This window comes from Nannospalax galili, unplaced genomic scaffold, assembly GCF_000622305.1.
Source record: "Nannospalax galili isolate Female #2095 unplaced genomic scaffold, S.galili_v1.0 scaffold144, whole genome shotgun sequence".
NCBI lineage: Eukaryota > Metazoa > Chordata > Mammalia > Rodentia > Spalacidae > Nannospalax > Nannospalax galili.
Window position 1 is genome coordinate 2,891,351 of NW_008353267.1, and position 27,020 is coordinate 2,918,370.

The window sequence follows — 27,020 nt, forward strand, 5'->3', positions numbered from 1 at the left end:
GTTGACTGGTTTTCTGCTTATCTCCCACTACTTTGGCTTAAACAAAAACTGTCAAAAAAACTAACATATTCCTATCACAATCAGTGAAAAGTCTTTCCATGCACACACACACAGATAAATGGCTTCTGATATTTTGTATGGGATTAAAGTGAGTACTTTGTAGCTTAATTTTCCCCACTTAGTTGTGAGGGACAAATCACCTATGCCAATAACTGTAGATTTAGTCTTTATTTTATGTATGATGATCATTCTTTCAATAATTACATGACATTTCACATGGGTATACTATAGAATGCATACAAACTGATGTCAGATATGGGAACAAACAAGCCATATGAGTCAGTCTTCCTAACAGCCCCACGGGATAGGAAGTATTCTTAACCCCATGTTGCAGATTATGAAACCAAGACTGAAGTAAAGTTTATCCACCAGCACAAAACCAGCATATTGTGGAAGCCGGCTCCGAAACCTTGTTCGAGTAAGTCAATACTGCCTTGCTTCATGCCATTTCACAGTCAACCTAAAATCCACAGCCGTAAGTCTTAAACATTAACCTGACATTTTTCACTTGGCGATGGATCTTTCACTAGGCAGTCAGGCCACAGATGCCTCTAATATACCACCTTCAACAGCGATTTCCTTACCCCCTCCTCACACCTGTGCTGACCCTGTGCTTTGGCAGTTCACAGTCTTGAGTGGAGAAAAAAGTCCTCCTTTCAGAGTAGACTGAGTACTGAGACAATACCCCCCACCCCCGTCTTCAGATTTGTTGACCATTCTCAGTGGTCATGTTCACAGAGGAGCTGAAGCCACATCCACAAAGGAAGGTGGAGATCACATTCCACTGAGATCACATAAAAGAAATCTTGGAACATACAGTTCTGAGATCAGCACACCAACAAGGAATGCCTGCTACCTAGATTCAGTGCCAATAACAAGCCATCAAAGACCAAGTGCAGCTGGGTCTGGGGTTGCAGGTTCTGTGATCTCAGCTCTTCAGGGAGGCTGAGGCAGGACGATCACAAATGTAAGGCCTATTTAGACTACAGAATGACATCAAGGCCAGCCTTGCTAACTGTGAGATCTCATCTCAAACAAAAAAATCTAACAAATAAAACAAAAATAAAACAAGGAAGGTGGGCTGGGGATATAGCAAACAATGGGAGGGCACAGAGACTTCCCCACAAGCACAAAAAATGAGAAAAAGACCAGGTCACCTGAAACAGGAAATCCAAACTGCTGAGAGTTTGATTCCTATCAGTTTAACCAACTGCAAACTAACATGGATCTGATCTTATAAGAGAAAAAGAATTAATAAGTCAGCACTGTATCAACCTAAGCATCTAGAATGCATAACAACACGGACAGATGGTTAAACGACTGCTCAGAAATCAGGGACTGTGAAAGCAGCCAGACTCAGCGATACCAGGTTGATAGCTATTCCTTCTCTGGCAAATAAACTGGTTTCAGAGACCCAGACTGCCTTCAAATATCTGAAACGCTTTCTGGTAGGATAAGATTTGCATATTTCTCAGGCCCTCCTTTAAAGGTAGCTCACAACCAGTGAAAGGAAACTACAAGAAGATGCTGTTTCAGTCAACAAAAGGAAAACTTTCCAATTGTCAGATACATAAACATGAAGAAAGTTCCTTTCTGCTTGAAGGTGTGCAAATATAGAAACAAAACAAGAACCAAAAAAAAAAAAAAAAAAAAAAAAAAAACTAGGTGTGCAGTTATTTTGTTATGGCAGAATAATTATGAGCAGAACAAGACCATTTAATTTTTGTAGTGTTTCTCCTTTTTAAAAAAAATTGGCATATAAATTTGGCATGGTGGTGCATGCCTTTAGTCCCAGCAAAAAAAAAAAAAAAGATCTTTTTTCTTAAAGGGTGAAAAAAAAAAAAAAAAAAAATTAAAAAAAAAAAAAAAAAAAAAAAAAAAAACACTGCTCAGCAGGATGTTAGATATCCTTGCTTTCAAAGAGGAAGGATATGTAACTGAATTCTTTTCTAACCTTGAGATTCTAGAACTTTATTAGTAGGAGACCATTTGATGCAGGTGCCAAGAATGGTGTGACGGACACTGAAGAGAAACTGCAGGTTTTCGAGGGCAACGCTGGCGTCTAGAGGTGCAGAACAAAGGCAGGAAAGGGAGGTGAAAGGTAAGCAGTCAAACTGCCCCCTGCCGAACACTTCTGGATCTCGACCCCCACCCACGCTGTCCCGGGGCCATGGGGCAGTCTGTCTGTCAGGTTTCTCTAACTTCTTGTTGCAAGTTAATCTAGAAACTCATCAAGGGCTGGAGAGATGGCTCAGCAGTTAATAGCACTGACTGCCTTTGCAGAGGACCCAAGTTTGATTCCCAGCACCCACGTGGCAGCTAACAACCATCTATAACTCCAATTCCAAGGGAAATCTGATGCCCTATTCTGGCCTCTGCAGGCATTGCATGACATGGGTGCACTTGCATACATGCAGGCAATATACTCATACACATAAAATAAAAATAATAAATATTTCTTTTAAAAAAGGAACTCATCAAGTATAGGCATTTTTCCCAAGTGGTAAGAGGCTCTCACACGAAGTTAACTTTTTATGTGGAAATTTACTGAATAGTAAAAAATGACATGTGCTAACAAGGGAAAAGACATTTTCAGGCACCTGCTACAGACCCACCCAGCTGCAGCTGTGTTCTTCTGTTCAGCTACTTCTCCATCTAGACGCTTATACTGTTTTCCTAGAGATGCATCCCACTACTTAAAAACAGCCTGAAGACTAGCACACAAGCCAGGAGCCAGGGGAAGGCAGAGGCTTTGATCTACCCTTCAGCCACTCTCCAGTGTCAGGCCACTGCATGCTCAGCCCCATAGTGCTGTTCTCGGGGTTAAATTCCTTTCCAGGTAGATTCTCCACAATCATACCAAGTAACTACAAAGCACTGTCCTGAATATAACACAAAACATCAAACAACTGAATGCCCATGTGAATGAATGAATGTTCTGGGATGAATGTTTGTGTCCTACTAAAATTCACTGAGGTGATGTCCTAATCCCTAATGTGATGGTATTTAGAGGTGGAGATTTCAGGAGATAATGAGAGTTAACTGAGGTCATGAGGGTAGAGCCCTCATGATAAGATTTCATAAGAAGAGGCACTACAGAGCTTGTGCTTTCTCTTTCAGATCCCAGAGAAAATGTGGCTCACCATCTACAAACCAGGAAAAGAGACCTCACCAGGGACTGAATGGAACCAGCATCTAGATTTGGACTTCAGCCTCTAGAATAGTAGGAAGTAAATTTGTTAGCCTGAGCTCAGACAATGAGTTTGGAACTTTTTTTTTTTTTTTTTTTTTTTTTTTTTTTTTGTCTTTTTGAGACAGGGATCTCTGTAGCCCCAGCTGTCCTGGAACTCACTATGTAGATCAGACTGGCCTTGAACTCACAGAGATCTGCCTGCCTCTGCCTCCCGAATGCTGGGATTAAAGGCATGTACCACCAAGCCCAGCTTGAGTTTGGAAATTTTACAGAACTGGAATTCACAGATGTTGAGTGTCCCCAGTCTGAAGATTGAGGCTTGAAAGAACTGGACTGGTACAGTAGCAGGCATCCTGCTTTGACAGTACGATGTTGAAAACCACAACATCACACGTGCGATTCCTTTCTGAACTATTATTTAAAACTGTGGGCACATATGTGTGCATGTGCATGTGTGTACATACACCTGCACATGCATGAAGGCACATATACCAGAACACATTTAGAGGTCAGAGTCATATGTACTCTCAAGAGTCAGTTCTCCTGCCATCTTGTGGGATCTGGGCTGGAACTCAGGCCATCACAGCCCCCTACTCCCCTAGGAAAATGCAAGCTCCTCTACCTGACAAGCCATCTTGGCAGTTCTGAAATAGTGCTTTTAATTATTGAAAAGACAGCATTTGTTTGTTCACTGCCCTAGTTGCCTTTCAGTATTCTATGATAAAACTCTCTGACCAGAGGCAACTTAGGGAGAAAAGGGTTTATTTAAAGCTTTATCTTTCAGGTCAGAATCTATCACTGAGGGAAGTGAGGGCAGGAACGCAAGTCAGGAACCATGGAAGAATGCTGCTTCCTGGCTCATCCACTGACTCCTGCTCAGCTAGCTTTCTTAGACAGCCCAGGCCCACTTGCCTAGGGATTGTGCCACCCACAGTGGGTGGGACCGCCAATAACAGTCCTCAGTGGAGACAATCTCTCACAGATATGGCCTCAGGCCAGTCAGATCTGGACAATCCCTGAATTGAGACTCCCTCAGATGACTCTAGGCTGTATCAAAGTGACTGCTGAAGCTGACTAGGAAATTCTCTATAGAACATCTGAAAGCACTGACAGTTTAAAACCACCTGTGTTGCCTCAGACTCCACAGCTAGTATATTAGTTAAACTCCTCCCCGGACTGTTTCCCCCATGGATGGTACACTTAACTGAGAAGAGCTTCTTATCATTTGTGTAGTTTCCTCTGTTCATGACCACTGCTACAAAATCCCTTAAAAAACCCACTTTTGGCTAGCAAGAAGGCTCAGAGGGTGAAAGCACTTGTTGCATAGGCCCAACAACCCTGGTGAGAGCCTGGAATCCCAGGGCAGGAGAAAACGGACTACTAAAGGTTATCCTCTGACCTCAACATGTATGCCTTGGCAGGTACATGTCCTCACACACAATAATAACAAAAACTTTCAAAATTGAAAACGTAATCTCACAAGGACACTACTGACTTATGGGACCCTCTACAGTTTTGATGCCAACATCCACATCATATCCCCATCAGTGTAGTGTCTCTGAATGCCTTTGCGTGTGGCTGGAGATCAATGGAAAGGTCACCAGGAAGCTTTCTGGGATGACAGACACATGCTAAATATTATCTGGAATGTCGATTATATAACTGAATTTATGTGTCAAAATTTACCAGACTATGCTCTTAAGTGTATGAGAAGTGCACTGGAAAGATAACACTCCTGTCCATCATTAGAATCCTGCTTTCTCTAATCACAGCAGAGTATTCAAAAAGTGACTATTACCCAGCATGCACCACATACCAAGGCCTGGCCTTCAGGCTTTCTGTGCACCTGCCATTTCATTCTATCAACTACCTATAGGTGTGCATTTCTAGGGATCTATTCTGGCAATGAAGAAAGTGTGCTTAATGAGGTTATGTGACGTGTTCAAGATCCCACAACTGAAAGTGGCAGAGATAGACCGAAAGCCAGGTTCTGTCAGTCTTAGAATGTCTATGAATGTATGTCTTTGACCTTGCAGAAAAGATCTCCTGGCATCGGTTCTAGAGAAAGAACCAATTACAGACCCACACAGATATGTTCAGGGATATAAATGCTTGCCATTAATGATAGTGAATCATCTTGAATATATCATAACTTAAGTAAGTTCATGTGAAAAACTACATCACTTACTATTGGTTTAAAAGACAATGTAAATAGGTTTTAGGCTAAGGCAAAACGGCTATGACATATGATGTAAAGAAAATAAGGTTAAAAGGGTTTTTTTTGTCACAAATTGCTTAAGGAAAGACACTGATTCTGAGAAGTGCATCATTAAGCAATTTTATCACTGGGTGAACATCACAGAAAGCACACAAACTAACATGTCAGTAGGTGATACAATCTTACATGATTACTTCATATAGTCAGTCTACTGCTAACCAGAGTATTGCCATGCAGTATTAGACTATAAAAAAATGGCTTTGTTTTCAAAAGTAAATTCATTAGAAGACTATGAAAATATTTCAGAGAAAAATGGCTATTTATATAGAATTGTAAGCTATTTCATTTTTACTTATTATCTATTAAATTTCAACAATATTGGGCTACCTTTTGTAATCAGAGAACAAAGTTCATTTATTTTTATTATTACTATTGCTTCAGAAGTATTTGCTTATATTTTAAACCACTTTATTATAATAAACTCACAAATAAAAACATCATATTTAAGAAATTATTATTGTGTATATTGGGGGCATGCACAAAGCACAGTGGGTGTGTAGAAGTCAAAGAATAACTTTTGCGAGTTAGTTCTGTTTTCTCCCCCATGGGTTCTGCCCACTAAGCCATCTTTCCAGCCCAAAGCTCATTTTAAAAATAAAGTAAAATGCTGGGAGTGGTGGGTACATGCCTGTATTAATGGTACTCAGGAGGCTGAGGCAGAAGGATCATGAATTAAAAGCCAGCCTGGGCATGTAGTGAGTTCCAGCAGGCTAGGCTTTGAAGCCCAACCTATCTCATAAAACCAAGCCAAAGCAAATCTCAGTAGAAAACAATTGCTCTCACTAATAAATATAACCTAAATGAAGGCTGTATGTATTCATCAGCAGAACAGCAGCCTAATTTGAAGATACAGCACCTTGATAACTTTCAGGAGTTACTATTACTCAACAACTTACAGACAACTGCAGAAAAGGGAAACCCCAGGCTTTCTACAGGTCACGTGTAAAGTGCACATGGTAGGCTAATGGAACACACAAAGCAATGTCCAACTTAGAAAATATCTTGACATTTTGCTTCACTTTTAGCAGGAAAATGTAAAAAGTGAAGTAGATTACTAATGAGGTCCTCAGAATATAGCAGACAGTGCAAATGTAATTCTGATAAATTAGCATTACCTCAAGCCAAAAAGGACACATATTTGACCTGCTTGCTGGGGACCAAAGCCATCAATGTGAGCAGTGTGCAGGAGAATCACGGCGGTGACCATTGCTTAAGAGTGTGGCTCCTTCTTATAGAACATTTAAACCAACCTGACAGGTGAATTTTCCTACGAAATATCTTTCATTGCAGAATTACAAATGCAAAGGAAAACTGCTTTTATAATAAATGAATTATTTATATTATCATCAAAATGACCAGCCCAAATTTTAATATTATTGAAAACTTAAAGCCATTTTTTGAAAACCACTGCTTGGATATGCAAAACATTCCTTTCAGTGGAAGAGAGAAAATTCTCAGAAGGCTTTTATTTGTTAACACACACATACAAACACACACACACACACACACATATACCCACACACACGCACCCACACTTTGAATCCTGAGAAAACTATGGTTTGGGTCCAGTATAAACCACACACACCATCAAGTAATGGTGTAGAAAGAAATGGAGAGGTTTGTACAGAGACATTGGAATGGAGCCTGGCTCAAAGGCGGTATGGCAGGCAGGACACTGTGGACACGGGGCTGGGGTGGGGAGACACCTACCCTAGAGGGTGTTTGGAGTCCAGGAAAACTCAGCTGGTGACAGCTGAGTTGAGAAAGTGAGAATCCATAGAGGTGAGGCTGACAAACAAGAGGGGGAAGGTATGTCCTGTGAGGAAAGTCTCCTTGCAAGACCTGCAGGCCCAGGACACTCACACTCAGGAGGTATCAGTAAGGCTGTTTGTAGAGTTTCATCACATTCTCTATGCTTTCGAACAACAACCAATTCTACTTACTACAGCTTCAATATTTCTAATTTGTAAAATAAGGATAATACCACCTTGTATCGCAGTCATTGGAGATCAGAATTAAAAAACAAAAACAAACAAACAAAAAAAACCCAAAAAAAAACCACCATACAGGGAAGTTTGTCTTCACACTAGAGATGCTGAATTCATGTGCAGCATCACATCAAGAGGGCTCAGGCCATTGACCATTATAATTACAATGGCCAGCAGGCTGCTTTACCCTCCCCCCTGGCAGTGCCTCCTGACCACACCCTGCTCCCTCCCTCCCTAACAGACATTCCCATAGTGCCTCCTTCCATCCTTAGACCTTTGTTCTTCTTCTCCAGTGTCCCTTATCAGAGAAGCTTTCCTTAATCCTCCATATAAAACTAGCTTTTTTTGATTTTATCCTCCCACTAACGAGTGTTTTCTTCATAGAGTTTATCATACCAACATTTGACATACTTTTATGTTTGTTTGTCTACTTGGGCTAGAATTTAAACTCCTTCTGTCTGTTTTATTTCCTGTATCTTCCCAGGGCTTAAGAAAGAGTGTGGAACACAGTAGACACTCATCAAATATTCAAATATTTGCTACAGGCATGAACGAGCAGCCCAGCTTGAGGGCGGGGCTTTTCTTTCCCCTTCTTTTATTCCCCAGGAATTTGACAGAAAGCTGTGTTGGGGAAGCATTTCACGGGCATTTGTTGAACTGTCCAGTTCGATTGCTTTTGACAAATGGTGGTGTTCAGCTAATACAAAAAGGTCAACTTGCTGCATTTTTATTGCTTAGCAAATAAATCCAAGGTTGTCTGTAACTATAATGAAAAACAGATTGCCTGGTCAATTTGGTAGGAAAAAGAACAAAACTGGTGGTGTGATTTCATTAGCCAGTGGAACCATTAGCACATATGTCAATTAGTTCCAAATAATGAAGGTTTTCGTTTACATGGAAGCCCAAGTACAGATGAGGCACATGAGGGTTGCTATTCTGACTTAATATATAAAGTATACGAGAACAATTAAGTATTCTAGTATTCCCTCTGATTTGAACTTTCTCAACATCCAACCAGGACACTGGGTCTGTGGGACCTCCACTGTACAGTTGGGTAAACAGACTTGGAGCATCCATTGACCTGCCCACATACCCAGAACCAAGATAGGGTCCAGTGCTCCCGTCTACTGAAAACCACCCACAGCATTCTCTAAGTAGAAAGAGCATATGTATCCTCTCAAACCTGCTTTACTACTTTTTCTACTCTTCTGCGATATCTTTTTCATGGGATTTCATTTCATTACTGGAAGTGATGCAGTATGCCAATCAAACTTTTAATCCTAGGGCTGGTTCCTCGGGATTCTCTCATTGGCCACTATTCCCACCCACGTCATGATCTGAGATAACAGCTGCATATTGATGATGTCTGAATATTTAATTCCAGCCCATTCCTTTTCTTAGTTTTAGATTCCTATCTGCCTGCCCACCATCATGTCAGACATTACCTCCTCTGGAAAGTTTGCCGGAATGCCCTATCCTTAATAGCTATTCTCTGTGTTCCCAGAATACCCTGGGTATTATGTGAAGGTGAATGTGAAATGTCCCCCACAGGCTCATGTGTTCAATGGAACACCTGGTCTCCAGCTGGTACCATTATCTTGGGATGTTGTAAGACCTTTGGGACTGTGGCTTAGCTAGTGAAGTGGGTCAGTGGGTGTGGGTCTTGATGGTTGGAGCGCTCTGCTTCCTGATTTACCAAAATATGAAAAAGCCACACTGCAAGCTGCCACCACCTCAGTCCAAGCTGCCATGAATCCCACCATGCCTTCCCCACCATGACAGACTGAAACTAGCCATGAACCCAAATAAATTTCCACCCTAAGCTGCTTTTGTCAGGTATTCTGTCACTGCAATAAAAGCAGTAAGTGGGGCACACTCCAGTTTGGGGATCCACCTGCTTTTAGTAGTCTGCAGGCCATCCCTCTCACGCCACAGAAAGAGCCTCAAAAGTCAGAGCGCACATCCACTCATGCTGACACAATGCCTAGAACAAGGGATCAGTCAGTATGCTCTCACCTTGACTGGATCTTCCTCAGTGAAATGGAACAAACTGTGATAAAAGCCTCAGCATGCCTGGCTAACTCTTCACATCAGCAGTAAGTTGAAGATGAATTCTATTCTCAGTTCTCTGGAGTTAGACTACAAATTGCAGATGAACCATCCTAAGAGAACAACTATGAGAGACCATTTACTGGTTGGATATTTTAGACCTGAATTTCCTCATGTGTAAAAAAAGAGCTTGGCCTTAGGTAATCACTGAGAACTCTATTTCTAAAATTTAATAATACCATTGTTGAATATAAACACATATACTTGGATGCAAGAAACTCGTGGTGACTGAATGGCTCCTCAGGGATTGGCAGCAGGACCAGCCTTACCTAACTTTCAAATAAATTATTTACGAGGTGTGTCTAATAAAATTTTGAAGTCATCAAATGACTGTGAACACTCTGGGATAATGGAGTACTTACTGTGGGAAAATATGCCTCATGGACTCTAGCTACAGGTCCCTTAAAAGCCCCTACGCTTCCCATTCTCCCTCCTGCTACTGGGCATATGCATCATTTGCTGCTCTTTCTGCCCTGAATGCTCTTCTCTTCCCTCCTCATTAGTGATGTCAGTCTAAATATCACATCCTTTAGAAAATCTTCCATTTCCCCACAACCAGACCAGATTGCCCTTGGGAAGTTCTCAGCCACAGAACTGCATCTCTCTGCTTCATGGCACTGGCCACACTTGCCATTTCTATGTGACCGCTTGACGTCTTTCTCCTGCACTAGTCTATACTCTCCACCAGGGAATATTTTTGTTTTTGTTCATCATCATGTTCCTTCCTTGGCAGACAGCTGATGGTCACTGAACCCTTGCTAAGTGGTCTCCAAGGGCTGTTCAGTGGAAGGGAAAAGGCTAAGTGAGTGCGTCCCTGTGGGAAAGGGGAGACGTCATACACGCAGGGTGTCAAGTAAGTTCAATAAGCTGGGGAGCTCTGAGCTTTCCATATGTCCTTGGAAAAGGAATAGTCACTTTCTGGTGACAGTGGAAGATTAGTCCCTGAATGAGGCCACCAAAGGCAGAGCAAAGCATGACAAAGGAGGAGGAGGGAACGTGACTGAAAGGTTCTGGGGAAGGCTTGGTGACAAAACCTCAGGTGAAAGTTACTCATGTACTGCACATCCCTGTGGCTGGTTCCGAATAAACACGGACTACAAAGATAACAAATGACAAGTAGCCGTCTTGCAGTAAGCGAGTGAAAAGAGTGAACCTGCTTGTAGGAGCCGAAAGAATGATGTCATTTGATGACAGGGAAACTAGAGCTACTGAATTTGGCTATCTTTATCTAGAAAGATTTTTCTTATTACATGCAGAGGGAAAACACAAATATGGTATTAAATTCTAATGTAGGTGAAGTAAGATTACAACATTCTAGATGCAAATGAAAGACATTTGGAGGGTCTGCAAGTACGCCGGTAAGAATGCTGAGGAGTTAGGGAGGCCCTAGGCGGCGGGATCAGAGATGCTGCCCCCATTTTCCAGAAGGGGAGAACTGCGGAGAGTGATGATTCACACAAGAAACATCTGCCACAGAACCAACACGGGATTGATTTGGAAGCAGATTCCTTGTGAATCTCTAGCAAAGGAAGCAATGGTCACAGACGCAACCTCGTCATGGGCTCACTGAGCAATGCTACATGCACACAGCTAAGTTCAGATCACACAGATATCAGGACCAGCTAGGCCCCCACAGCCCCTGATTCTGGCTTTGAGAAAAGAGGTAGGCGATGTTAGACATGGGAAACTGCACACAGTGCTAGCCACTGTATTTGGGGCCTAGTTTACCAGAACTTTCATTGGAGGGATACTGAATTTTCCCAAATTCTGAATTTAAGAAAGGGCTGGCATTATAAGTCTATGACAGAGTGTTTGTCCTGCAATTGATGCCTGGTTTTGCAAGAATTAAAAAAAAAAAAAAAAAGACAAATGAGGCAGATTCTCTCTCAATCTGTATTGAAATCCAAGGTGATTTTCAGTAAAGGTCAAAGGTTAATACTATACTTTATAGTATAAGAAGAGAGACAGCGTGCCAGGCACACTTTGGGCGTGAACACTGATCACCACACACACAGCCTTGCCAAGCACTGTGGGATGCCCAAAGCAGTCAGACTTGTCAGACTCACATGGGAAAGTGAGTATTGAGACGTCCTGTGTGTTTAAGTGTAGCATGGCAAGTAGACACCAGAATTTAAAGTTCCATAAACTCTTCCTCGCCCAATATTTTGAAGATACACTCCACACTTTGTCAGAGTTGCCAAAGCAAGCATGTGCTGGTGGGCTTGGGAGTGGAAATGGCAGAGCTGGCCGAATTCTGCTTTAACACAGTTTGTAAAGCGTGACTGGAAAAGGTGCCCGTAATGCTATACATTTTCATTTTTTCCCCCTAGTTTTTCTGCAGGCCTTGACTCTGGAAAAAGTTCTAAGCCAGGTTGAAATTATTCATGAGCACTGTCTGGATTCCTGGTAAGCACAGGGCACAGGATTGGGCAGTACTTCTTCCTTTGGCAAAGCTGACTCCATGGCTCCCTGCTCTGCCGCCCACTTACTTTTGTTCTGGGACTTCAGCAGGCTCTCGACTTTGCAGCCAAAGGCATGGGGCAGAGCCTTTTGCAGCTGCACTTCCCAGGACCTGGGCTTTGGAGAGTCAGAGTGAGTTTAAGCTGAAAAGCATGGAAGTGTGGCCTGCCTTCTCTTCTCCCTACAGGTACAGTCAGTGAAAACAGAGAAATTCTTGCAGGAGGGAGTAGAAGGCACCTTCTAAGGTCCTACTTCACAATGACTTGCACGACCATCTTTATAATTTTCTGGAAACTAAGCTATACATGCCCAGGAAGAAAAGCCTTCAAAATAAAACAAAACAAACAAATAAGCTCCAATAACTATTTAGATAGTTCAGAGGAATCTTCTGGAGAGATTCTTCTACTTCTGATAAAGGCCATCTTAGGACATGTCTGATAAATGGAGCTGTCTCATGTTCCCAACTTTTCACTAGATTCCTATATCAAATTCACACCCTCTGTACCCAAATACGCCCTTAACTGTGTGTGAATTCCAAGGACTTTAGAGCCTCACCCTGAAGACACTGGTCCTAGCCAGTAGTCTGGTGGAATTAAATTATCCAGTGAAACAAATCCAAAGGACAAAAATAGCACTGAAGTCTATCCTAATTAAATGTGCTCTCTTCAAAGTCAGCCATGTCAGTGCATGAACATAAAGATCCAAAATCAGTTCTTAGAACTGAGCCAGAAATGGAAAGAAAACAGATGTGGCTACTGCCTCATCAGAACCAACATCAGCTACGGTGCCCATGCTCTGTATTACAAGATAGATGAATCAAGTGGACACAGAAGTAGTGACATTAAACCTGGGAAAGCAAGCTTGCTGGTCATCAATGCAATGTGCTGTGTAAGGAAAGGCCCTGAGGAGTCAAGCCACCTGAGTTTAAGCCTTACCCCTTTTACCCAGTGATGATGATGATGATTATGATGATGATCATTATTATTTGAAGACAAGGTCTCCCCGTAGCCCCAGTAGGCCTAGAACTTACTATGTAGACCAGGCTGGCCTCAAACTCACAGAGATCAGCCTTCTTCTGCCTTCTGAGTGCTGGGATTAAAGGCATGTGCCACCACACCTGGCTTACCCCTTATTTTCAAGAGGAAAGTTATCCTGAAACTGAGAGTGGACTATGAAAGCAGTCCTCTAATGGTATCTTCAATCTCTAAGTCTCTCCTGAACAATCAGGTAGACCAGTGGTCAAAGACATGGTTTGAATTCTTGATTCACTACTTGCTAGCAGTCTGGTTATTACATCTTTCTAAAACTCAATTGTTCATCTAAACAATGCTAATGATAATAATGTTAAGGAGGAATAAAGGACAAATATAGGTAAAGTGTTGATCCTGAAACAAGTGTGCAATATAGTTGTTGTGGCTGATATTATTTTGATCTACAACCGAAATTCTTATCAAGTAGGGAAGCCATTATTCTAAAAAGTACATGTGGAAAAGTCTCTTTGGGGTAACAGAGTAGAGATGGATGACTTACAAACAGCACATTTCAATCAGGAATGTTCCAAAGAAAAGAACTGCATCACCAGAGAAAAGCAGGTGCTTGTGCTGTCCTGGTTTCATATATGTTGCTATGATAAAAATACTCCGACAAAAAGCAACTTAGGGGAGAAAGGGTTGCTTCTAACTCACAATTCCAGGCCACAGTCCATCATAGCAGAGAACTGGAGACCGCAGGAACTTAAAACAGCCGGTCACATCACATCCACAGTCGAGAGTGGAGAGACATGAATGCACGCATGCTTACTCACGTTCAGCCCACTTTCTCCTTTTTAATACAGACTGGGACTCAAACTCAGGGAACTCAGTGCTCCCCATGTCTAGGATGAATCTTCCCACATTAATGAATATAATCAAAACAATTCCCTATAGACATGCCCATGGCCACCCTAATCTACACAAGCCCTCAGCCTCCCTTCTCAAATGATTCTAGATTGTGTCAAGTTGACAATTACAACAAACTATCACATGCAGCAACCAAGTCGTGATTTAGAGTAGAGGGATTCTGACAACAGGAAAAAAAGGAAATTTCAACAGGAAACCCCCCCTGAAACTCACTGTGCCGTTTCTCACATTCTCCACCATCTGGAGACTGTTTCATTTGCTGTCCATTGAGAACGCCAACCAGATTTTGAGCTCATTCGAGTTACTGTCTATTATGATCAAAAGATTGTGTTGCAAAATGGAATCAAACACTATTGGGGGGAGGCTACAAATGACAAATAACACCAAGCAGGACACCTGCCCGTTTGATAGGCTTAGCTGCAGATTGGCAAACCCACCTCATCGAACCAATTGCCTTTACCAACAGTCAGAGCAACAGCCAGCCACAGGGCTCAGCTTAGGTGCAGATTCTTAGAAGAGAACAGATTCATATTAACCAATTCAATTCAAATGTTAAAATGGAAAAAGAAGAGGAGCAACATGTGCATCTCACAGGGCTTGGGGGCCACAAGCCCTCAGCAAATGCTGGTTGAACCAATCCACCAATAATACCCTCTTCTGAATCCAGACAGGCTGGGTTTTAGTTTGGAGGCAGAATTCATCTCTATGTTAGTTCACTTATTCTAATGAATACTTAGGCCTTCTGTGAATTTCACTATCAAGGATTTCAGCTGATTATCATGAGAAAGGAAAGCTAATCAACCCTCGAGATGAGCAGGGGGTCAGTGAGGCTAGGAGGAGCCCACCCAAACTCACCGGTAGATGACGCCTTTCTCATGCAGGAACATGAGTGCAGAAATGATCTCTGCGGCATAGAAACGAGCTCGGGTTTCCTCAAAACGACGGGATTTCTGAATGTGGAACATCAAGTCTCCTCCATTCACAAACTCCATCACAAAAAACAGGCGATCCTAGATGCAAACACAGGATGAAGCAATTAGCCGAGTTCATCGTACTGTGATGCCTGGGTGTGCAGCGAGGCTGAAGACCTCTTCAGCAGAGACAGTCCATGAAACATACAGACAGTGGCAGGTCAGAGAGCAGAGGAGGAACCTGGGGGGTGGGACCCTTGGATTCCTCAGGGAAGAGTGACACCAGGATCCCCTTTGGATAATACACAGCCTTGATTTTCTATATCACCAACAGGGAAGGCTTTGGAGACTTTGGTTCTAGTTTTGGTCTTGAACCCCAAAGGCTGGGTAAGGGAAGAGAACACTTTAAGTCCTTTGGCAGATGCCTTCAATGGAGCATGCAGAGCTCATCATAAAGTACTGGGTGCTGAGTGGGTGTTTCATTCCTCACAACTGAGTGGAAGACAAAGAAAAGGTAAATCTCTTTAACGACATCAGCCAATGGCTGTCCAATGGCAATCTCTGAGTAGCCTCTGTGTCGGAAAGCCTCCAGTCCATCAGAAGACCATGGGTCAGAAGTGAGTATAAAACACATGGGAGGCCCTCTTACCTCAGAGATGCTCACCAGACAAGGAAAATGGTCTCCTAAAATGTCCCTGTGCAGTAGCCCAGGGACTACACAGGTGGTGCATTAAGGCGTTGTGGACAGTAGGTCTGCATAATGCGAGTGAGTGGTTTGTGTTCAGCTAACAACCAATGGCTCAAAGATTCACAGGGTAAAAGGCTTTGATCCATGAACTTCTAACATCAATGGATTTCCTCACTTCCTCTACTGACTGGGGTGTTGGGAACCCAATGGAGAAGACTTAAAAGATAGAGTTCCACCCCTAAAATACTTGGTGCAAGAAACATAGAGTACTTAAAACCAAAAAACATAAACAGCAAATCTTTACATTCTGGTAAACACTGGAAGAAGAGGGAGAGAAACCAGGGACATCTGAGCACCTAAGTGAGGGTTGGGAGAGGTGCCTCAAGTGACCTGTGAGCCTAGACCTGTGGTGACTACTCTCCCTTCAGGACAGTGATCCTCTTGAGGAGTGGGGGTATAGGAGGTCACCATGTAGGAAACTGGTTTTACCACACAATGCATACACGCAGCAATCCACTGTTACTCGGAGTTTTCAATGCCATCAATTTGCTCAGAGCATCTCAGCAGAACAATGGTAGGGAGTCTTCCGGTTCTGGCTCACCTCCTATTGCTCACTGCCTCAAACAAGCAGATCTCTATCAGGACCTCCTAGTCCCTATCTTAAGTAAAACCTTAATTAGAAGAGGAAAAATCACCTGTATATATTATCTATATCTGCCTCTATTAGCAAGAATCATGAATTTAAGAACAAAGGCAAAATGGCAAGATTCACAAAAATCAAAAATACCACCACTAACGCAACTCTTCAGGTGGCCCAACTGAAGCCCAAGGGAACACTATACAAATATAGTAAGCCCTGTGACTAAGCTAGGGGCCCTCATCTGAGTGTGAATGACAGAAGGAGAGGCAGAATTGGGTTACTCAGATGAGTCATGGCTGTCCTGTGTTTTCTCCAGGGGTAGGACTCACATGGGCAGGCGGGACATGTTAGCGAATATTCTGATCAGAGGGTAGGCACTCCTGGAGACAACTCCCAAAGCACACCTGCACAGGAAGTTGTTACATTAACACAGGGCTCCTCTGGAGGGGTAGCCGCAGGGCCCTGAGCAAGTAGGTCAGCCTTGCACTGTATGTGAACCAGCCTGTTCTCCTTCTTTATGGATGTGGCTAGCAGTCATTAGATTTCCAATCACCCTGAACATCTGATTACTGGAAGTGGGTCAGTGGGTGAGTAGCCATTCTGAGGCTGCAGTAAGTCAGTGTCGTTGGTAAGAGTTTCTAAGGCAGCAGGCATCAAAAGAATAAGGGTATTCTACAGGGACTTTCTTCCTTTCCCAGTTTATGCACACAAGGCAAAAGGCACCGAAAGATCAGAGTATCAGAAGGACAAGCTTCTGTCCAGTTTGAATGCACACAAGATCTTCAGATCCACAGTCTAAAAAGTCAGACTCTGGGCTACACTTCAGATGTGAGGGCTGGAAACACTGCCCTCTGGTCTTGCTTAGTTTCCTCCATCTTGGCTCCACCCACAATCCTGAGGGCAGGTCTCAAGTGACTCACAGAACAGCCCTGGGGCTGCAATGGGCTCTTGAAACAGGCAGGAACGAGAAGCAAGCCAGGGACGTAACTAGCGTTAAATGAAGCCATGTCCAGTCTATCAAAGACCTTGTCACAAGGCACGGGCAAGGCATAGAAATAAAAATATGTTCATCAACCAGCTAAGTGTTTTATTTTTTACTGTAAGGAAACCCTTTAGTGAACTAAATTCATTTTCACCCTCTTTTAAAATGTCTGCTGAGGGGGATGGGAGAGGGAAGATTCCAGTACAGTTTCTCCAAGATTATCATCGGAGGGAAGGAAACAAATGACAAAACCTTCCAGTGTTCACAAAACTAGATCTACTTATCGTTAATTACTGTGTGGGGTAGGTGTGGGGTGAGAGACAAGACATCACCAGAAATAAAACCATATTAAGCATGTCACCAGGCCCCTGTGACAAGGGAAAAATCCACAGAAGGTGACGATGCTACTGCCTGGTGACTGATGAAGATATTTTTAGCTCAGAAAAGAATGTGGAAATGCAGAATGACTTCAGTTATAGCCAGATACACATATGCATGTAAGGACAAAAAAGTCCCGTGTAATGACAGAAGTCAACTTTCCGTTTGGGGATCTGGAATGACATCTCTTTTTACGGATCTCTCAAATTTCTATGAAGAGTACAGATTACTCTTATCAATGGAAGCAAGGTGTTTCTTCCATGTTTTCCTTACTGTGATTTGAAAGATGGAAGATAAGATACTGTGAAACATGTAGATTGAAAGCTGTCTTACAGGTGGCTCCAGAGACATCACATCCCTCTACCCATTATCCAGGTCATCAGTGACCACCCTTTTTCCCAGAGGTGTTGCTGCCGCATCAGGCTCACTGGAATGGCATTTAAAATGAGAGTCAACTGGCTGTGAGCTGTGTCTCAAGGGTTGCAACGACCTGAATACTAGTACACAGATTTCACCTAACTGCAGCTTTCTGAGACCTTCTGTGCTTCCTTTAAGGGCCTCAGCAAGAACAACTCTTTACTGAGCACACACAGAATCCCAGGCCCTGAACAAGGCCCGTGCATCCTGCAGCAGATGAGGCCCTACATCTGCTCACAGACATGCAGACAAAGCATACCGGGAAGGATGGTGGAGGCAGGGGAGGGGTCCAAGGTGGTCCCAGGGAAGCAGAGAGCAGGCTGGAGGCTAGGGTAGAATTTAGGGAAAGAGTCTGAGAAGAGCTGACTCTCCATCTTGGAAGATGAGGCCACAGGGGTCAGGCTAGAGAAGGGTGGAGGGATGAAGGAAGGAGCCCTTGTCCCAGGTAGAACACAGGGACTGCAAAGGGCCACAAGTTGCCAAGTGCCGAAGCTGAGACGCATGGAGCTCTCTGGACTCAGACTCCTGGTCTCATACCCAAGCACTGAAAGAAGCAAAAGGCCAGTTATGGGAACTTTTCTCGACACCATCCTAGGTCATCCACAAGTGAGAACTGCAGGGTTCTGACTTCCATTAATAAATATGATCACTCACCTACTGGATTCCACTAGAATTTTAAGCCCAGTGCCTGGGGTAAACAGATGGCAGCTAAGGGATGCACCTTGAAAAGACTCCAGTAAGCATTGGGACATGCCATGTATAATAAAACATCAGGAGTAAACCAAATCACTCCAGTAAAATCTCACTCTTTTGTCTCTTACTCCTACAGGAAGCCTTGCACATTTAGTGAGTACCTTTTCCACAGCAGACATCTCTAAGTGAGGTTCTGAAAGGAGGCAGAAGAGAACCTCTTGTCTACAACTCCACTTGGCATCAATGCTGCTTGAGAAGCTGTATTACCAACTACCTGCTAAACACTAAACCGTGTCTAACACACTTCACTGTGAAGCAACTTAGATGAAGCGCTTTGGGGGAATCCTGCATTAAGGAGGGACTGCGTGGTGGATTAAGGTGGCTGTGAGTCACTTCTAGGGCTGGGAGGACTTTGTTAATCACGCCCTAGGCAGAGATGGCTGGGGGAACTCTGTGTTTCAGTCCAAACGCACAGTCACTCCAGTAGGCCTGATGTCCAATTTCCTATAAGCCAAGCCCAAGCACGTGCAGAACTTCACCTGCAGCTCCTCTAAGGTAGATGTGCCCTGACCTGTGTGGTAACAGACTTGAAGGCCAAGAGACTGATTAAACTTTATTTCCAAAGCCAAGCCCTTTGTCTATCCCTTGTGTCCCTCTTTGGTCTCTGATTCAATTAACCACAAATGGAAGTCATTAACAAGGGATGATAAACACTTGGGGAATAAAAGCAACTCAGAAATCCCTTTGTCCCCACGCCCTGTATTAGTTATAAGAACAGAGGTCAAGGAGCTGGTGCTTGGTAATAATAGAATTCCTGTCATCGCCTGCCCTGGTTCCATTAACCCACTGCAGCCTGTGCCATGGCTCTTCAATCAGAGCTGTTGCCTCCCCAGACAAAGAGAGATAAAAATATCCCCTGAACCAGTTGGTAGTGGCTGTCAGTAGGAGACACTTCTCAAAGTTCCTCATTAACAACTGCTCTTGGGAGTTAAAACTACAGGTAGGTGAGGGAAAGCCTGGGTCTATGGAAAAGCTCTGCCAGGATTGCACAAGAGGAGATGCTACTATGTACGGAGGGTGATCGTGGAGAGACTATGGCAGACTCATTTGGAGTTCTCTGTCCAGTGATGGTAACATCCTCTCAGAGACTGCCCCAGGGCCACATGGATAACCGATGCACTTTGCTGTAAAACTAATTGGAATAAGCCTAGTTTTCCATGTCTGTTTTCCAGAAAATTCAAACTGAGATAAAGAGGTATAATTTAGTCTGAGCTACGTGTAAGAATGAGGAAATGTGATTTAGGGATCTGAGGTTACCTCTGTGGTTCAGTGTGAAAAGCCACAATACAAGGGAATGGTGGAAGCCTGGACAGACAAACAGATGGGTGGATAGATGGATGAATGGATGGATGGAGGGATGAATGGATGGATGGTTGGATGGATGGATGGATGGATGGGTAGACTGATGGATCGATAGATCAATGAATGGATGGATGGATAGATGGATAGATGGATGGATGGATGGATACTGATGGATTGATAGATCAATAAATGGATGGATGGCTGGATGGTTGGATGGATGAATGGATGGGCTGATGGATGAATGGATGATGGATGGGTGAATGGATGGATAATGAATGAATGGATGGACTGATGGATGATGGATGAATGGATGAATCGATAGATGGATGGACGGGTAGACTGATGGATGGACAGACTGATGGATCGACGGATCAATGAATGGTTGGATGGATGGATGGATAGATGGATGGATGGATGGGTAGACTGATGGATAGATGGACTGATGGTTGGGTGGTGGATGGTGGATGGATGGACAGATGGATGGATGGATATGGATGAATGGATGGACTAATGGATATATGGATGGTGGATGGATGGACTGATGGATGGACAGACAGATGGATGAATGATGGATGGATGGATAAAGAAATGGACAGATAGATGTGTGAATACAAAGAAAAGAAGGAATCAGAAAACATAGGGTGGGTCAGAAATGAGATCGGGAAAGTGAGATAAGAAAGAAACCACCAGGTTACTTGTGATGCTCCAGTTAGATCCCCCAAGAGGCCTAGCCAATATCTAGTCTTGGGCACCACAAGATGCCATTGTATGTGTGAATCTTTACTTTTAGTTCCTTTTTTGTATAGCCTTGGATAAGTTTTCTATTTCTACCAGGAATAGTAAAATACATAGCAATTTTTAAGGAGCAAGAAACTTCCTGGTTTAAAATCTGGGCTAATAATGCTTATAAGCAACAGTGATCATGGGTGGGATAAATAGAAGTAAAGAGTCTCACACAGTATAACAGTATAGACTCTTTCAGAAAAGAATCCCAACAAAAAGAATGCACTGGTAGATGTTAAAGCTAAATCTAGGGGACCCTATGACCAGTACCAAAGTCCCTGGTCTCACTATCAATAGCACTACCCAGTGGTGACACCTGATGTAGACCCAGGATGCTTAGCAGGCAGGAGCAGCTCCTGATGTACTTTATTCTCTCTATTCTGTCTCCCTCCCTCTCTTCCCCTCCCCCTCCCTCTCTCCCTCTCTCCTCCCTCTCTCTCTCTCTCTCTCCCTCCCGAAACTCACATCATAAAATGGGGATGACAAGATGACTGAACTCAATGTTTACATAGACTAAATGGGTTAAGCCAAGAGGTTTGACTAGTATTTGGTTCACTAGTAAGTGCTCAAAACATTTCAGCAACTACCATCATCACTATCACCCCACCATAATCATCTCCACTACAGCTTCAGCCACCATGGCCCCTTGGCTGGAACGACAACCTACCCTGAAGCAATCCATTGCATGCAGTACATGTAGAGACAATGCACTTTTTCAGATAGGCATAGGTGCGCGCGCGCACACACACACACACACACACACACACACACACACACACACACAAAATAATAACAGCAGCTGCAATGGCTCCCTGACCCTGAGTATAGGTCAAGAATCTAGAGCATCTTGGTCTGGCATGATAACTCATACCTAAAACCTTAGCTCTTGGGAAGTGGAGGCAAGAGGATCAGGAGTTCAAGGCTAACATCAAACTACAGAGCTATTTCAAGCCCAGCCTGGACTATTTGAGACCTTGCCTCAACATGCCACACACACCACCCACCCATACACACACACACACACACACACACACACACACACACACACACAGTCTGGTGGGTCCAAGGAGATGGAAAGACTCCAATTCCAACGGTTGGGACACAGAAACATTGCCCAATGTCACATGGTAAAGGCCTTCGCTCTTCTTTCTGGAAGTGCTGGCTAAGTAAGGAGTCACAAAGCTAGGTTGATAACCAAAAATGTATCAATCAAGGTCTCAGTTCCATCAAGTTTTCTAATTTTCTAACATTGAATGATGATTCAGATTCTCAACTTTATGGACTTTAAAACATTATTATTGTAGCTGGGCGTGGTGGCGCACACCTTTAATCCCAGCACTCAGGAGGCAGAGACAGGGGGATCTCTGTGAGTTCAAGGCCAGCCTGGTATCCATAGTGAGTTCCAGACCAGTTGGTGCTACAGGGAGACCCCATCTCAAAAAGACCAAAAAAAAAAATTATTATTGCAAAATGAATGTGCTGCACTGTGGACTGCCATTGTAAGACTTTACACAGTAGTTAATTTATCCTTTCTGTAGAGCTGGCTCACTCTTATAATGGGATTGAGAAAGTCTTTTCTCCATTTAAAACTAGACTTCAAAATGCTTATGATTTACAAATGTAAATTCCACTTGAAGATATGTTGTTTGGGGAATGAAATGTTTTGAGTAAGAAACAGTCCCTGCTCTGGACCACAGTGAGAAAGGATATTACCTTTGGAGAAAATTCAAAGAATAGCAATTATATTTATAGTTATGAATAATTTAGTTAGTGCTTTAAGGCATTGTTGAACTGGAAGTCATATCTATGCTTGTCAAATGCTAAGAGTTGCTGGGGAATATTTCTGTATCAATAAGAATCCCATATCAAAAGCTTCAGAGTGCTATTAAAAGCTGTAAGCAAGAAGAGAATCTTCAGGAACAGACAGCACTGTGCTGAATTTCTTCTAAGAGCTACTGTTTCATTATTTTTCTCTGACAAAGTCATCGGCTGGGTAAATAGGGAGTTCACATCAACAGGAAATAGTTACTGACGTCAAAGAGGTCACAGTGGAAAAGTACCCTTGTGAAGAAACCTGATTGCACCATGTTCAAACTGGAAACCACTTGAATCTAACCACATTAAGAATAATTGCAAAGGCTTCACAGAAAACAATGAGACGAGTCTAACGGCTTCATTTTGTTTTATCATCCTGCACACCCTGTAAGATACCAGAAGTTAATTCAATCACCTAGCAACCTTCTGTCTAGTCCATGGCAAGGTACATCCTATCTGTGCAGACACTTGGCTTTGGGAGGGTGAGATACTCCAATATAACAAAGTCTTAGGACCTTGGACTTTAAATCTGGAAGGATTCACAATCCTGTTCAAAGGCCAGTGTGTTCTTGGTAGTCAGGATATGTGACAGTCATCTCTCATAATGAATCCTGAGAAGACTTACTGTCGTGTATACCAGACTAGGGAAGCAATCCAGCGGTTTAAATGCTGTGAAACACACAAACCAGGATTTCCTTAATGACTAAAGAAGCGATAAATGTAGGACTGGGGGCACAGACAGTTCCAGCCGTGTCTTCCCTTCTGGTGGGAGCCTCCTTTGGAGACCCTGGTCTCCATGCATTTCCCAGTCATCTCTGCACTCAGTCTTATTTTCCATGGAGGCCCTGAAACCTTTCAAAGCAGAGCTCTGAGGCTAAGTGGTATGTCTTTAAAAGCACCAAGCATAGTGCTTGGATTGCGGTGGGGGTTTAAGAAATGCTTCGGGAGCTAACACTGTAGGAGATGATGTTTATTTACCAAATTTAAACTAAAACTTCAGGAAAACTGGAATAAACCACCCAAATTAGTTTTAGCCAATCACCAATGAACGTCTGGGAGAGGCTGTGGTGCTGGGCATGGCAGTGTATGCCAGCACTCAGGAGGCTGCAGTAGGAAGACCTGGAGTTCTGGGCTAGCCTGAGCTATATAGCAAGCGCTTTTCACAAACAATAGAAGTCTGTGGAAAAGTTATGTCAGAGAAACACCAGGCTTCTCAAGCCACTTCCCGTCACTTTATAAAGCTTTAACTTTTCTATATAATCTGCATAAGTTTATTAAACTGATTATATAGTTCCACCCAATTACAAAATAAAATTGAGGGGGGAAAAATAAAGAAACAAATCACCACAATCCTGACAGCCTGAGATAGAAGCCTAAATGCAAAGAGAACCAAACTATGTATGCTTTTAACTCCCGAAGTTAAGGGCAGATAAGAAATTTACAAGGTAATTTAACCTAGATTTAATTTTCCCCTAGGTCCTAATTATACCTAACACCCTACAATATTTTTAAAGAAACGAGAATGGGGGAAATGGAAACCATATCCTTCTCATTTCACTATAAGTACATAATATTTTCTGATATCATTAGTCATTCAGACAATATTTTTAACCGCTGCATACTACTCCCAATGTCATCTGTATAAATTCCTACAATCAGCTAGACTGCTAATTAAGATAATGGCATTAGTAGCAGAATCTCTAGTACCATGATAATACCTACCATTAACCTGGAAAAGCAGCCATCTCTGAAGGCAGGTGACTACTGACTAGACACAATACTTTAATGTTCATTAGCTAACTAATCATTTAGTCATCACTAACCTTTGGCATACCCCCTGTTGGTAGAAAGAGGCACCTGAATAGTCTTATGATGAAAAAAATCTTCCCATCTGAACTATCCTAAAACGTAGATTCACAAGATATTTTCAGTGATTTACTTTTCAGAAAAGCTTAGTCACTTAACAAAAATATATACAATAGAATTTTTGAAGTCAGTATTTCATGCAGCACAATTTTCTTTATAAAGAGAAACAGAAATGGGTCCACTATAGGTATCTATAGTACAGACTTTGTACAGGGCTATATAGTAAAAATAGCATTTCATTTATTTAGTTTTTGTGACAGATATGTCTAAATTTTGTAACTGAAAAAAAGTTAAGAGTCTATCTCTCTGATCTCTTGGGAAGAAATTCTGGGTTAGACAATTTTACCTAGTTTTAAAAAGTAGAAAATCCAGTTTTGGATATTCCACATCTGCCTCAAGATGGTGCCTGGGGACACACTGGAAACTGACCCTTCTCCCTGTTCCACAGTGTGATGCTCTTAGTGAAGTTCCCATGTGCAATGTGCATTCCACATGCTGCATGGAGTTTGGTTCGCTGTAGCCACAACAAGCTCTTGTCCGGCTGGGGAATGATGTCTATCCAATTCAAATATCTCACCCCCAGTCTTTTCCCAAACCATTTTGTAACCTTGGCTAGACACTGACCTCCACTGTCCCCTGAGGAAGAAAGGGAGAGAGACTAGAGTCACAGAGGCGCTGCCGGTTAATAATGTCAACTTGACAGGCTCTCAAATCACCTAGGAGACACACCTCTGGGCATGGCCAGGAGCAAATTTCTACATTCAGTTAACTGAGGTAGGAGGAGTCACCCTAATGTGGACAGCACCATCCTGTGGGTTGGGGTCTCAGGCTGAGTGCCAACATTTATCTCTGTGTCCCCTGATGGTGCATGTAATGTGACCAGCTGCTTCAAGTTCTTGCTGCTGTGACTTCCCTTCACAGAGGACGGTACCCTTGAACCATGAACCAAAATAAACCTTTCCTTCCTTAAGTTGCTTTTGTCAGATACTTTGTCACAGTGACGACAAAAGTAACTGAGTGCTTATACAATGAGGGGCCATTACTAGAAAAAGATTAGAAGGTCTATTAGGGGAGGGGGCACTGGGCTAACATGGCAGGGAAGCTTCAGCTAGTTAAACAGAGCTGGGATTTGCCCTGCATAGCTGCAAAATGAAGGTGGAGACACCAGTCACCTGTCAGATCTAAGACACGGCTCCAAGTTCTTTGGTGACCTGACTTTTTCCAGCATTCAATTCTCCTCTAGTGAAAGAGTTTCTGGATTCTTCTTTCTGCCTGCCTTCCGCCTTCTCTGTCCTTGCTTGGACTTCCTCTGCAGCCCTCCTCTTTTCTCACTCTAGAAACACTGAGTAAAAGAGTTCACATTACAGTTTCTAGCCGATCAAGAGGGCCATGGAGTCTCAGCCTCCCATCTGAGCTGTTTCCCTGGGTCCCCTCAACAGAGTTCCTTTTTAAAAAATATTTTTATTTATTATTTTTATTTTATGTGTATGAGTGTGTGCCTGCATGTATCTGAGTGTATCTGTGTCATGCAATGCCATGGAGGTCAGAAGAGGGCTTCAGATTCCCCCGGAATTGGAGTTAAGAACAGTTCATAGCTGTCATGTGGGTGCTGGGAATCAAACCTGGGTCCCCTACAAGGGCAGTCAGTGCTCTTAACTGCTGAGCCCCTCAACAGAGATCCTTTACACCCCACTGTCTCCAGGCTAACACTGCAGCCTCTCCAAGATGCTGTCAGTACATTCCTGAGATCACGCCTTGGGCCAGGAGGTCAAAGGTCACTGGCTCAAGCTCTTCACCCACTCAGCTGCTGCTTCTTATCCAGACAGCAGCCAGAGGGGCCTTCTACATATAAGCCTTTCCCCACCTTTTAAAAATAATGTAATATTTTTACTAATTCTTTGAGAATTTTATACATGGATAAAATGTATTTTTAATATATTCACCCTTCACTCCCCACAACTTCCCCAACTCTTTGCCTAATGTTTTTTGTTTTTTTTTCAAATCTCTATAAGTTCAATTAAGTGATTCACATTTTCTGTGGGGTATAAGGGAAGGTATACTGGGGCTGTAGAACAGAAACAGAAAAATGGTGGGAAATCTCATGGTGCCTGGGAGTGGAACAGATAAATATCAAGGCCTGGGTGCCCAGGGCCACATGTAGAGTCAAGACCACGGCTGGCCCTCAGGGGAGGAGGGAGGTCCATTCTAGAGAATCGGTTTCCCCAAGATTAGACCGCAAATGACAGGAAATTCCACTGTCCTCATTGTAAGTTTAACACAGAGACAAGCCACTGCCATGTATGACTTGGGACTTGGGGAAAAGGGTTGTAGAGGATGCAGCCACTCAGAGAGGGCTGAAACTGCTGCCTCCATTGAGCTGCTGCTGGCTGGAAAGCTTTACTAAGGCTGAGATTCTTTTTTTTTTTTTTTTTTTTTTCAGCTATTGTGAAGTGGAGTGTTTCCGTGTACTCTTTCTCTGATTGCTTGTTATTGTTTTAT

At 43.0% G+C, this 27,020-nt stretch overlaps 1 protein-coding gene across 1 annotated transcript in view; it reads right to left on the reverse strand.

Moving 5' to 3' along the window:
* Positions 1-27,020, reverse strand: part of Prkch (protein kinase C eta) — a 231,036-nt gene that overhangs the window by 57,901 nt on the left and 146,115 nt on the right. The window contains exon 10 of the mRNA XM_008850507.3: positions 14,842-14,996. Coding sequence (XP_008848729.1) covers positions 14,842-14,996 — 155 coding nt within the window. The remainder of the gene's footprint in view (positions 1-14,841; positions 14,997-27,020) is intronic.